Source organism: Sparus aurata, chromosome 14 (assembly GCF_900880675.1).
Source record: "Sparus aurata chromosome 14, fSpaAur1.1, whole genome shotgun sequence".
Classification (NCBI taxonomy): Eukaryota; Metazoa; Chordata; class Actinopteri; order Spariformes; family Sparidae; genus Sparus; species Sparus aurata.
In genome coordinates this window covers 2,391,308-2,405,904 of record NC_044200.1, presented here as the reverse complement: position 1 = coordinate 2,405,904, position 14,597 = coordinate 2,391,308, and the positions used below count along the sequence as shown (strand labels likewise).

General features: G+C 39.7%; 1 protein-coding gene across 2 annotated transcripts in view; it reads left to right on the top strand.

The window, feature by feature from the left end:
* Window positions 1-14,279, top strand: part of tmem178bb (transmembrane protein 178Bb) — a 140,209-nt gene extending 125,930 nt beyond the window's left edge. The window contains exons 3-4 of one of the 2 annotated variants that reach the window (XM_030440313.1): window positions 7,756-7,893; window positions 11,284-14,279. In XM_030440313.1, the coding sequence (XP_030296173.1) occupies window positions 7,756-7,893; window positions 11,284-11,534 (389 nt within the window). In that variant the 3' untranslated portion in view covers window positions 11,535-14,279. The remainder of the gene's footprint in view (window positions 1-7,755; window positions 7,894-11,283) is intronic. The other variant, XM_030440312.1, reaches the window with a different exon arrangement.
* The last annotated feature ends 318 nt before the right edge of the window (window positions 14,280-14,597 follow it).

The following is a 14,597-nucleotide window of genomic DNA, read 5'->3' as shown; positions in this document are numbered from 1 at the left end:
ATTAAATAAAAGAAGGTACTAAAGTACCTCAGCTGACTACAGGTTAGAGTAATATATTGTGATGGAGCAGCTCCGTCATTAACTGTGGGTAGCGCATACACACACACACAACATATTTCTCTGTGGTGTCGCTGGCTGCAGGCCGCACACACACACTCACACACACACACACACGTACACACACACACAATGCCTATTGCTCTGTGGTGTCACTGGCTGCAAGCAGCACACACACGTGCGTGCACACACCCGCCCGCCGACACACTGCTCTCTGACCCGTTTGTGTCGGAGTTAAAGACATCTCGTAATTCATTCCCCTAACTGTTTAGTAGCGTGATCAAGGGTGCACACTTGTTTGTCCTACTATTTCCTGGATACATACATATATATATATATAATTATGATTATTATTGTTATTTTCTTTCTTTATGTATTTATTTAATTTACTCACTCTACATTTTGCCTCATTCAATTAATTTACGCACATATTAAATATAATATAATCTATAATATAATATACTATGCCCTCTTTCAATCCATACAGTTTCACACCCTGCAAATCTCCTTGTTTGTCTCTTTGCTGCTCTTTTTATTCGTAACCCTAACCCTGCACCTAGGAAATATATAAATTAAAAAAAAAACTAGAACTGCAAGCAGTTATGAACGGGGGCCAAGCCCCCCCGCGCGACTCGGACCCCGCGCACTGCAGAGCCCACAGAAGTTGGCCCAAAGGATGACGGGCTCTGGGCAAAAGTGAAGACACAGGCCAACATCTGAGCCGTTGTATTCACTGTAATGGGAAGTGTACTGGAAGTGCAAAAGGCTGAATGTGTGCTGATTTGGATTTGTTCTACTAAGCCACGCACACATTGACCAGTAATGACCACCTTCAAGATATGGCCTCAGGATTGGCCCTATATCATACGGACCAAATTTCATAAAAATCTGTGTAGCCGTTGAAAAGATATAAAGTTCCCATCTTTTTAGCGCCCCCTAGTGGCCAGAGTTCGCCAAATTTTGCTCATCCTTTCCCAGTGTCATGGCAACCAAGGAACTGAAATTTGGTGTTAATAGCATGTAGTTTGACCGAGATATCAAACAGTTTACATCTTTATAGCTAGCTACAGAAATTTGTTCGTTAATAATTTGTGCATTTTTTTGACCGAGCCAAATTGTTTTGATAACTTTAGATCAGGTCCAGCTGAAGAGGGTACGTGGCAAGTTTCACGCAGATCCGACAAAATCCCAAGGAGGAGTTTGAAAAAGTAGGTTTTGCATATGTGGCGATTCAGCGAACGAAATGTGCAGCAGAAGTGGGCATGTCCCATGTCAGAAAACCCAGCTATTTTCAGGGAACATATGAATATAAGGTTTGCAAATGTGGTATTTAAAATGTGGAAGTTACAGGCAAAAATGCGATTGCATCCATTATAGCGCCACCTAGTGGAGTACAAGTGCAATTTTTTGTCTGGAAGAACTGTGTCCTATTCTATCTGTACCATATAAATTTCAAAGCTGTCAGCATAACAGTTTGGCTGAAATTAATGTTTGTTGTTTATCTTGTAATAAGCCACGCCCACATTGACCAGTCATGACCACCTTCAATATATGGCCTCAGGATTGGCCCTACATAATACCGACCAAATTTCGTAAAAATCTGTGTAGCCGTTCAAGAGATATAAACTTGCCATATTTTTAGCGCCCCCTAGTGGCCAAAATTCGCCAAATTGGGCTCATCCTTTCCCAGTGTCATGGCAACCAAGGATCTCAAATTTGGTGTTCACAGCATTTAGTTTGACCAAGATTTCAAACAGTTTACATTTTTATAGCTAGCTACAGAAATTTGTTCGTGAATAATCTGCGCATTTTTTGACCGAGCAAAAATCTTTTGATAACTTTAGATCAGATCAAGCTGAAGAGTGTACGTGCCAAGTTTCAGCACCGCTGGTCCTAGGGCTTGGCCCTCGGGCTGGGCCCCCTAAAAAAAGAAAGCACTGGAGAAGTAAAAAAAACACATGACCATCACAGTGCCTCCAGTGTTCTCCAAAAAACAGTGTACACTTAAACAGAGAAATACATCTATCTAAATACATAGCATCTTGCTGTTTAGCAGTACAATGCTCTGCCTCCCTGCCACTCCTATGCGCTACTTAGAGAGAGCTGACGGTCATCTCCAGCTACATTATTTGTAGCAGGGTGGCATGTTTACTGGGGAAACTACAGGTCACAGTCCGGTATTAGCACTGCCACTAAGCACTGAAGGAGATACCTGAAAAGTCTCCCTTCTGTGGAGGGGCTGTCACATGAAACGCAAGTATTAGGACTAAACATCCAACCTGGCATGTGCATATTAATTATATACATGCGCACATGGTACAACAGAATCCATGACGTTAATGAAACCAGACCCTACTCAGGATGTTATTATTTTAAGCATGTTAGTATCTCCATATTGTATCTTGTGTTTTGCATGCTTATAATTTCCATGGTTTACTATGTTATACAGAATCAAGTGTAGTATTCTGAGAATCAATTTGTTAGATGGTTAGTACTGGTCAACTTTTACCAGCAGCAGTCTTTTCCTCTGTCTTCTTTCTCTCTCTAATGGGCCCACATCTGTCCAGCTGGCTCAACGCAGGATAGGTGGTTTAGCATGTTTAGCATGTGTTCATTAGCAGAGGAGCAGCAATGCTGTGTAATCATTGCTGCCGAGGGGGAACTTCTTCTGGAGTGGGTCACTAGGGATTTTGCTCCATATTTGTTCTCTTCGATGCTCAAACTCGTGAAGTCACACTGTGACCTGCAGAGAACATGCTGAGGGTTAATCTGACTTGATAGAAGGACTGTTGGGCTGCAGAGTGAGGGGAAAAATGGCTTGAAGTAGAGCAAGAACTCATAGTGACTGACTTCAGCTTCAGCTAGCCTTTAGCCTTCTATGAACATATAAAGCATAGAGTTTAATCTCACCGTTCATTAGTCATGTGTGTAAGAATAAGTTGAATGATGAATGTACAATTTAAAAAAGCTCCAACCTCAGTGGAGTAAATTGAAATGGTGCTTTCAAGTCCTATGAAAAAATATGGTCTAAAAATAAATACATTTGTTGTTATAATAAGTAATAAGCTATATTAAGTGATAATAAGTGATAGACTTCCTGTCTGTGTTGGGGCTATATGTCTTGTTTAGTGTTACTTCTTGTTTAGCGCTACTTCTGTTTGAGTACATGTTTCACCATTGATATGAAAAACAAGTAAATTTCTTATTGTCTATTGTATATCCACAGCTGTAGAACAATGCCTTTTCAAAGTATTGAATTATGGATCACACATCAAAACAGCAATTTATTGAAGAACAGAAAAACAAATTATCCGACATGGAATTTTTTTTAAATATGCTCTGTGATAAAGTAGTCAGATGAAAACTATATGTCAAGTTAAAAAGAAAGAGAGCAATTCTGACTGTGTGGACGCTCAAAAGCATTAATCATGATTTCTTCAGCGTCACTGTCAGGCAGCTTCCACCAAGTTCATATTATATGTATTATATATCACTGTAAAGCTCCAGGGTCACCATGGTTACAGTGTGTGACTGACAGGCCTCCTGACAGGGAGTCACACATGGGCTCCCTCCTCAAAGTCATGCACAGGCATCTGCATCTGCATGTGTCTAAAATGGCTCTTGCACAGTCAGGCGGAAAAATGCGTCAGACTTTGAAATATTGTTACATTTCTTGGAGGTACTCTCCATGTCCAAAGACACCTTTTGCATGAAGTTACAGAGAAGAGGAAATTTAAAATGCAGATCACATGGGATGGACATGAATAATGTCGATTTTATATTCATTCATCATAGTTAGAAGTGAGAACAGACAGAATTAAGAACCAGTTTGTAAACTCTTGTAACATACACTTAGGGTATTTGTTTTAATTTATGTCTGAGTAAGGGAACATAGGAAAAAACACAGGAGAACTTAAAGGACACACTGAGTGAAGTCCACCTCTCTCTTTATCCAACACGGTTCACCCATCGAGTGCAACAGCCTGATCCAGGATGTTGTGCTGAAGATTACAGCTGTCCCTGATTTCCTGTTGTCTGGCCAGCCAGATTTCCACTTGTCCACTTGTTCTTCTTCCTGTGACCTGGTTGGTCAGGTTGGATGGTTCAAAGATGCTGTGGACACTGATCATCTCAAATCAGTGAAGCCAAAAATATTAGCCCAGACACTGCTGCATGTCCCGCTGCATGTTGTACTTATGGCTACATACCAGCAGAGATTTCACAGCGGGTGTGTTCTGTCAGGTCCAGTGCTGTATAAAGTATTCTGAGTTTTAGTACTGGTAGTTATGTCTGACTACCACTATAGTGTCCTATCAAAATGAGATTATATAACCAATAATCTAAATTCTGGTTGCTCTTCAGAGACAATATGTCACCGCCTGATCTGTACCATCTGTGGAATTCAGAAGGAATGAAATAGAACTCTCCACTACATTTTTTTCGCTCAAGAGAGTAGAATTACAGAAGCCAGGTTTTGAAAAAAAGAAGATCTCTGATTCTGTTCTAACGATTTTGATCATTTGTTTTAAACTGTCCATAATAAGTTCAGCAGTGTTATTGGAGGGTACTGCTAGAACAGTGGACTGCTTTTCAGAACCTGGCTCCCACATTACCCCAATGCAGCTTAGCCACTGAGTGACATCATTGGGGGCAGTTTATTGGATTACAGCCACAGTAGAGTTTATACTACCTATTTCCAACAGGTAACTGTCACTCTGCCGTCTAACCAATAAGAGACCAAATGTAAACAAAATGAGTCTTACAGGTAGGTGAGTAATACCAAATAAGTTACATTTTAAAGCATAATGAGAAGGATTTTCCTAAAAACAATGTATGGACTCAAAACATCCCCTAGTTTGTGCCAGTGTACATAGCTGTATAGACTCTGCAGATCAGCCTGTCACCATCCATCACAGACTAACATCAACCAATCAGATCAATATCGGTAGAGTCAGATGGTTGATCTAACTCTTACCAGATGAGTAGAGAATGAAGCTACAACATCTTTTCCATTGAGAAAATCTGTCAGTGCTTTTCTGCCTTCTCCTTTTATGAAATCTACCGTGCAGCTCTGATACACCTGATGCTATAGCCACATCTATGCTAACCACTTGAGTAGCTGTCATCTCAGATCCAGATAACATTCTGGATCTGAACACTGAGTTTGATGTTGGATTAGGCTTGATTGAATGAAAGGGGACTGTTGGGCCTTGGTGGAATATGTTCTTTACCACTCTGCCATTCATACTTATAGCAGTTTATGAAGCAGAAAAGGACAACATTTGCCCCTGAAGTGTGGAGTTCAAGTATAAAGTAGCAAAATGAAAATACTTCCACAAAAAGAATCACAAACGTGTATTTAAGATTGGTAATCTGAACAAATGTGAAAACAAAAAAATATATATAATAAACAATAAGGAAAATATAAACACGTTATGATAACCTGCACTGACTATCAGATTGGATCAACTGAAAGAACTAAAACTTGATGATAAATAGATATAATGCATAAACTATTTGGATTTATGCCAAATTCTGAAGCTGTTAATGATGTCTTTAAACCAACACAGAGCTTTAAAACAGATCTTTATTTTGAACTGAATGATTTAAGTTAAAAACAAAAATGTGGTAATATATATGAATGACCTTAGTTTTTAGAAAAAAATGGATTGGTCCTGCAAGAGAAACTTTTGATGACTGTAATGGTAAATGTCTCTATATAACATCCACACCTCCACTTTTAACTGCATCATTTAAATGTCAATCCACTGTCTCCCTCCCTCCACTAATCCTTTACTGGTCGGCAGACAGATTGTTGTACTTTTCTTGCTCACATAAGGCTGATGCTCCTTTTACACCACTTCCTCAGGGGCTGCTCATGCAGTTGATGTCAGCTGAGATTCTTGTTTTATGGATCACTTTCATAATTCACATGTGTACAGTGTGAACAGGAGGGTGGAGCACATAGCCCTGGGGGCTCCAGCACTTAGCACTAGTGTAGAGGACTGTGTGTTCGGCCTGGTGTCATGACATTTGTTGGTTGGTTAGAGGAGGCTAAAGACATTTTAAAACAGTTCATTTTCACTTCCTGAGGCCAATAGGTAACTGCTGTCCATTACAGTGGGTTTTGGGTGTGAAGGGGATTTATTTAGAGCGCAGTAGTGAAGCTGGAGAAACATGTACAGCATGTACTACATTACCAGAGGTTAGTCTTCTATTGTTCGACATTTATTCTCTCAGGCCAAATGTTTTGACCTTTCTCACTCAACCATATGGTGTCCTCTACCCCAGCCGTGTGCCAGCCTCTGGCCTCCCGCTCTCCCCCATCCTCCCCCTGACAGAGCAGTTCATCCATGACATTCTAATCTACTTCAGGGAAGACAGGGTTTTGCTTGGAGCTCTTTCTCCTCTTTTGTCCTCTTCATATTTCAGCTCCTTTCTGCAGTCAGTCGCTGTCAGTGTCATTACCCTCCTGCAGAGCACACTGCTGTCACACTGTCGTCTCTACAAAATGGGCCACGTTCAAAGACTGCACTCAAATTTAAAGTAATTTAGTATTTTTTTAACATAATGGTCAATACTTATTTAAGTAATGTCTGTTTCTGCTGCCCTCCATCAGTGCAGTTTGTCTTCCAAAGCTGATGCATGCTTGTTACCTATAATTATACTGCTACAAAAAAAAGCTTATTATAATATTAATATTCTTGATCCATTTCTGGTCAAACATCTTGGTCCTCTAAATGTCCCGGGAATCCATGTAAAGTGTGTGCTCTCAGAAGAGGGCACTCTTCCGTAATTCTGAACTCAGTAATTCACTCTGAGTTAATGACATAGAAAGTATAGTTATGATGCAAGTAAGAGGAGTTTGGGGATAATCCACATTTAATAATTGTAGCCTTTATCACAGCTTAGCACTGTGAAATAACAGAATAGTCATCAAAAGGTAGCTGATTTGGTATTATAACTATGTGGTCTGTTGACTATTCTTCCACCTGGTTCTTGCTATTTTTAATATAATAAGCAGAAGGAAGAAGGGGGACAATCCATAGCAATCATGATGAATTATTCGAAAATTATTCTGATTAAATATTATGTTGCTGTGTGTAATGCAGTCAGGCATCATCACATTCCCACTCTGAAACTTTTGAATTATCAAGAAAATTCTAATAATTGATAATAACTATTATCTTCTTTAAAGGGGTGCTGAGATTAAATGTAGGTGTGCTTGAGCACACTAAAGAGGATCAAAAATCACCTCTGAGTAAATATCAGATAAGCACTGTCTGAGATGTCACATTTGATCCTCAGTAATTAATTGTTATTAAGTCAAACATCAGAAAAGATTTTCTTCTGACTTGTACAGCGAGCTGGATGTGTGTAGCTGGTGTGACGTAATTTAGACTCTTGTCTTAAAAATGCATCACCTGATTCAATTTTCATTAGAACTGGACCAGTGCTTCTGTGACTGACACTGATGGTCTTCTTGGACTGAAAGTGCAGGAAGCACATCAGAACAGTTTTCTAGGTTGACTTGTCCCATTTCCACTGGCAGATGTTATGTTTGAAATGTGAGCGGTGAGAGGAGATATTTTCAGACTAAATGAACAAAAAGTGTCACATTTTCTTTCTTCACAGCTGCAGGATTCTGATCAGGTCAGTCTCAACTTGTTTAACCTCTCTTCTTTTGTGTTTTCTCAGACTTGAGGCGAATGACTGCTGGCTTCATGGGAATGGCGGTGGCCATCATTCTGTTCGGTTGGATCATTGGCGTGCTCGGCTGCTGCTGGGACAGAGGTCTCATGCAGTATGTGGCGGGCCTACTCTTCCTCATGGGAGGTAAGTTGGACACACAATTAAAGCTGATTTTATTATCAATGTCCTGTTAGTCGTAGTACCACCACCGTATCAGTCATTCTAATTAAGAAACAAATTTACAAGATTTAAAAAACATAATTCTTTGTCATTCACACAGTATCTTTATATTTATTTAGCTAATTCCAAGGTGGTAATGGGCTTCCATGGATCACCATTTAACTTTATCATCTTTTATTTTGATTGTTTTAAAAGGAATAGTTTGATGCATTTTATGCCTTCTTTTTAGGAATGACATGAGAAGACCAACATCAATCTCCTGATTGTGTTGTATCTTGAGTGCATAGCTGGACTTTGACATGGTTAGCCTAGATTGAGCATAAAGACTGGAAGCAGAGAGAAAACAGCTAGCTAAAAAAAATACATCAACCAACACCCTAGTTTGAGGTTTAAAGGGGAGTTAAATGCTCTAATAATTTCTTGACAAACTGTACAGCATCTCTGGTTTTAGCATTTTTCAATACCTTAACAAGATATAGTATAGAGCAATAGTAGAGAGATGACAGGAAATTATAGAGATAGAGATGCAATGATAATTCCTTGCATGATTCATGGTCAGCGTCTTCACCTCTGAGGAAACCCCATACAACAGCTATCAGACATTTTCTATGGAGTAGTCTGCTGGAGCAGCAGCATCTCAGCAGCAGGCAGGAGGAGACTTGATAAACTTATCAAGAAGGCCAGCTCCATCCTGGGATGCCCTCTTGACTCAGTGCAGGTGGTGGGAGAGAGCAGGATGATGGACAAGCTGTCATCACTGCTGGTGAAGGAGTCCCACCCCCTGCAGGTCACTCTCACAGCACTGGGCAGCTCCTTCAGCAACAGACTGATACACCTCTGGTCAATTTGTATAAATACCCGTATTTATCGTTCAATCATAACAATTCACTGCCAAACTGTTTATAATTCATGTTAATGTTAATTTTGTACAATATCATATTCATATGTATATAGGAGTTACATATTTTAGAATTCTATTCTATTTTATTAATTACCTTTTAATTATATTGTTTTTTAAAATACTGCTGTCGTTGCTACTGTGGCAAACACATTTCCCCATTTGTGGGAAAATAAAGGAATACTGATCCGGACTGATTCTGATTCATCTTCAGTGCCATGTTTGGGTGGTAGTGGAGGGTTACTTGTCTTCGCTAACTTGTTGAGATAGGGCTTGACCTAGATGCTCCTTGCCAGAAACACCTTTCCCATCCGTGCTGGTATGTATCTTGAGTGGTTCGAAGATAGAGTAAGCAAGTAGAGCGCTAAAATGACATTTGTTCACACTATTAAAGACTGAATATGCAGGAGCTGTTAAAGACGCATCTGCACGCTAATCAATCATGCTGCCACGCACACATGAGTGTGCACATCCAGCCCCTGCATCTCCCAGGCACACACACAGAGACACACACAGCTCTGTGTGTCCCATTTTCTGGCAGTGGACAGTCAGTAGTAACTAACTCACACACACTGATACTGTGTGCTGCACAGCTCTGACTTGGCAGCAAGCAAACTGCACACTCAATTATGACGGGCCTTGGATTAGCGCTATGCCCTACAGTTGTATAATGAACAGGCAATTAAAAAGTCAATTATGTTGCTTGGCAGTAAAGTCACAAGAAAAAGGCTGGGTCAGTCGGCAGTGGCCAAATCCCTGCAAGGCAGCCCACAGGGTCACAGAGCTCCCGAAATGAGGCCAAATTTCGAGCCTACATCTCTAACTGTTTCTGCTAAATAAAGTCTGCAGTAAAGGAAAGTAAATGGAGAGATTATTCAATATATTGCTAAATATTTAAAATAACAGATATCAGTGGTTTGATGGCATGTTCTAATTGTGACCTCCTGTGTTTTTGGGTGGCAAATCAAACTGAGGCCTTTTTTCTGGAAATCTGTTCAAAGATTGTCCAGAGAATGATTCAGCAGAGAAGAAGCAGAGAAGCAATTATCTACCAAAATGCAATGTAGACAAAGTAGCTTGATAAGTTTGGGCTTATATCAGGCAGCCATGGCTCTAGAAGTGAAATTCATTTTCATTTAATGTAGAAGCGATGGTGATGGTGTACTGGAGGCTCCCAACTAATCTTTAACAACTGTAAAAGTGAGAGTGATCACGAGTGAATTCATATGCATCACATTCTACAAGATCATCATATGTTCGTTGGTAGCTGTCCTGTGAGAAAAGTATCTGTAAAAAGTTGAAAAAAAATTAAAAAAATAAAAAAGCAGCTTGTTTTCAGCTTATGACAATGCATTTAATCTCTAAAAAACTCTCACCACACAAAGGGACATTTCATCTCAATTCGGTTTATGAGAAATGTTCAAAGTAAACAAATCTGGTGATTCATGGTTTTCACTGGACAGATTATGAAAGTAACTAAAGCTTAGACAACTGTAGTGGAGTTAAAGGTTAAAAACTTGCCTGTGAGATGTACTGTAGTTGAATAGAAACATAAAGTACCTTAAAATGGATATATTCAAGTAAGGTGAGTACATTTAGCGAGTCTCATTCCCAACACTGTGTTTATGTCTCCCAAACAGTTGAATTGTAAATAGATGTATTAGTTGCACACAATCTGGCCACTGTTCTTTATTTTGCTCCAATAGGTATTTGTATTTATATTCAAAGGTGTCTTGAGGGTGAACTCATGCACATGTGGTACAATACAATAGGACACTTTCACCAATTATAGGTTAATTTACAGAAGTCAAAATCAAAACAGCTGTGATACATACTGACCATTTTGTCCATGAGTGGTTGATAGTGGTCCACTGGTGAACAGCATCAAACCACTAACAACTCACTCATTATTAATTACTTAAACATTAGTTACTGTTTCTGTGCACCTCAAGGATTGATTGTACTGAGTAGTTATTCAGTAGCCCTTCCTTACTTCATTATCATCTTAGTGGTGCATCAAACTGAAGACTGAATCAACACTTCATGGGTATCTGTCCATTAGTGGACAGGTCTCCTTGTCTATTTTGTTCCTGATACATTTCTCACTCATTTCATTAAGCTACTCATTTAAATTGGAGTAGGAGTTACTCATTCACTAGTGGTTAACTCGCTCTCAGTTCTTCATACATTCCTCATTTGTTCCATAGTAACTAACTTAAACTTTTGTGTCCCTTATTGTTAAATGTTAACAAATCGTATTTGTAATTTTGGTTCTGTCTCCATGTTAACAGCCTAATGTAACACAATGAATATCTATCGGAAATCCCAATTGTGCTAGGGCACAGCCCTTTATGTTCTCCCAATGCTTGCATAGGTTTCCTAAAGGGGTATTGTACTTCACTGTGAACGGAATTGTCTGTATTTCTAGCCTTCAATATATTGTTCTATCATTTCAGGAACCTTCTGCATCATCTCCCTCTGTACCTGCGTTGCTGGCATCAACTTTGAGCTTTCCCGTTACCCACGATACCTATACGGCCTGCCTGATGACATCGGCCATGGCTACGGCTGGTCCATGTTCTGCGCCTGGGGAGGTCTCGGCCTCACCCTCATCGCCGGCTTCTTCTGCACCCTGGCTCCCTCCGTTCAGCCCATACCCCGATCCACCTGCCCCAAGTCTAGACAGGAGAATGGCACTGTCTGCTAAGAAGAACAACTGAACCCCCAAATTAACAACAAACACACAGAAAAACTCTTCCATGTCTTCATCTGTCCACTCATCTCCAGTCTCTCCTGGTTACTGATTTTTCTAAAATGTATGTGTGTGTGTTTGAAAATGGGTGTCTTGATGATCTGCAATTGTGAAAATAACAGAAAAAAACTGAAGAACTAAGAAATATTATCAAAAATATGAAGTTGTGCTTGTTTTGTTGTTGTGGGCCAGATGCTGATATGAACCATGACCGTGAAAGATTTCAAAGGATATTCTGGAGACGCTGATAGACTACATTTTGGATTGTAAGTGGGTTATAGCAAAAGAGGGGGAACTCAACATGGGAACTGTTTCTATTAACTGGTCTACCGTGGAGAACTCAATGAATCAGCAGTATTGAAGGGAAAGATCAAGTGCAGATCTTGTAGAAGTTTCTCATGGAGTTAGCCTCTTGAAACCTTGTCCAGGACAATTCACAAGGGAATGGACCAGACATGAAACAATGTGACTTGCTGTGCCGGATCATGTTTAGCGGCCATCAGTTAACTTCAGTGTTCCAGTTTCTAAAGTCCCTCTGGTTACTTGGCAGATGTGGGCAGCGAGGACATCTGGGACCTCCACTGTTGTACATTATTGTACAGAATATTCTAGCGAAGAGACAACCAGGAATTGTCATGTTGGACCATTTTCATTCTTGTGTAGGTGCATTCCATTCAGTCTGATGATCCGATATGCCATTTTATACATGCATTCCTCTTTTATTCTAAGTGTATTTTCCTTTGTACTGAACCATGTTGTGAACGAACTGTTGACCGAGCATCCTTTCAGAAAAAATGTGTTTGTTTTTTTTCCATTCTGGTCATAGAGGTAAATGTGCGTGTATGAGGTTGTGTATGTGTGCGGAGGCATTGGTTTGCAGACTCTATAGAAAGCAGTTGTAAAAAAAAAAATATCATAAAGACAAAGTGGAGCCCTGCCTTGGGGATGTAAAAAGGCAGGAGCTTTGGTGAACAAAAATACATAATGGAGAGATGTAGTATCCTGTTTAACACAACTGACTTCTGCCTTGTCATCTTTTCTGGAAATTCCCAGCAGACATGGCAGATAAAAAGGATTTGTTTTGAAAGGGGGCGGCATGTTCAACTTTGTACTCTGCTGCCCTGAGCAACTGTGGAAGGCTTACGTTGTTGCATCTGATGAGAACGTGCTCTGGCTTTTTTTTCCTGGGGATCTGTGAAGATCTGCTGTTTCTCACAGCATAAAGGTTTTCCTCCAGCTCTTTTTTTTCTTTTACCAACAGCCAAGAACTGGCAGGGCTTTCTTTTTAAACAGTTCAGCATCAAAGCACAAGGTTATAAAAGTGTCACCCTATCAGCTGAAAGACTAAAAAATAAAAGGCAAAAATCCTCAAGGCCCACCCACCAATCATGGGTCGGAAATCAAAATACACTCTTGTATGGCCCTGAATACTTCTATGCACATTAGGGAGGATGATCATAGTGCAATAAATGGGCTATTTACTTAGCAGGACCAAATACAATAGTTAGTTGTGCAGGCCGTGACAAAGGAACAGATAAGGACAGCCAAAGCTGAGCTTTCAAGGTTACATAAACATTGAAAGGCAGCAAGACCACAGCCTTCAGGAGCCTTAATTGGAACAATCTGTTGAAAACCCAACCCAATCACCAGATTGAATTTTGGCAGAGCTACAGATGATTCTTTATGTTGTGACTTTCTTTCTTTAGGGTCAATTTTAAATGTTTTGCTTGTCACAACACTGTGCTTATGCTCAGGTTAAGTTTAGGCACGAAAATCACTTGGTTAGGGTTTGGAAAACACCATGGTTTGGCTTAAAATACCTGCTATGGTTGCCTCAAACGCAGCTAGAAATTGTTTCAAGGTCTCCTCAGAAATGTCATGTGGTTTCCTGTTTACAAATGTTGAAACATTGTGGTTCCTCATCAAAAGCGATTCAGTGGTTTCACACTTAGAATGGTGAAATGTGGACTCGAACTGCAGTCACTGACTTGGCAGCCTTGTCACCTGCAACTTTACCATCATCCCATCCACCACCCAAAAATCGGTTAATAAACATGGAATGTGAACATGATAGGACAAGTTTTGTGGAAATGTTAATATGGTTCATGGCCTAAGATATGTACAAATTTGAAAACATCTGTAGTTTGCAGAAACGTTGACTACTAACATTCTAACCTGGTGACTAGATTGTGAAAACCACAGTAACCAATCCAGAACCAAACCTGAACTGGGATCAGTTCAACAATAATTCCAGTTAATTACAACTTGGGTCTTATTGTGTAAGCCGTTATCCCAAATACATAAGGAAGTGTCAACATGTTTGATATGGGGACCTGCAAGAAAGTCATCATTAGTCTTTCAGAGCAGTAGAGTGTTGGAGTGGTGTGAAGATGTGGTTAACCTGCATTTACCTATGTTGAGTGTGTTAAGCAACTACTGTCAGACACTGCCTTTATTCTAAATTGAGATAAATCAAATTATGTCCTACCAAGAGGAAAATGCTTAAGTTGCTATGATGCTTAATCTGAAGTGAACAACAAACAACAACAACAAAAAACAATAAAGTAAAAACATCATGTACTCCAGAAAGATGAGAAGTTGACTTTTAGCTAACTCTGTCACATTTACAGCTAGTTAATAATGTGCTTTGTATCTGTCAAACAAAAATCAATAAAATAAATACTTCAAGTTCAAAGTGTTTATATAGTACAAGTGTAGATTTGTGTGTCCTTGTCAGCTATCATGTTAGCAGTAACCAACACTGCGCTGGTTTGGATCATCTGTATTAGATGCTTAGAATTTAAACTGTAAGCCTTTTGTCTCTTGATACATCTGCATTGACTTCTTGGACATTGGTGTATGAACGTCACTGTGTTCTCAGATCTCAGAAATTAACTTGTGAGTGGAATTTAGTCATCAAATGATGGCCAAAACTTCATCAAAAAGGGCCAAAGCTGTAGTAAACCAGAGTTACCTTTGATAACAGAATCTCCCTTATTTATTAGCTGCTCTCAAACA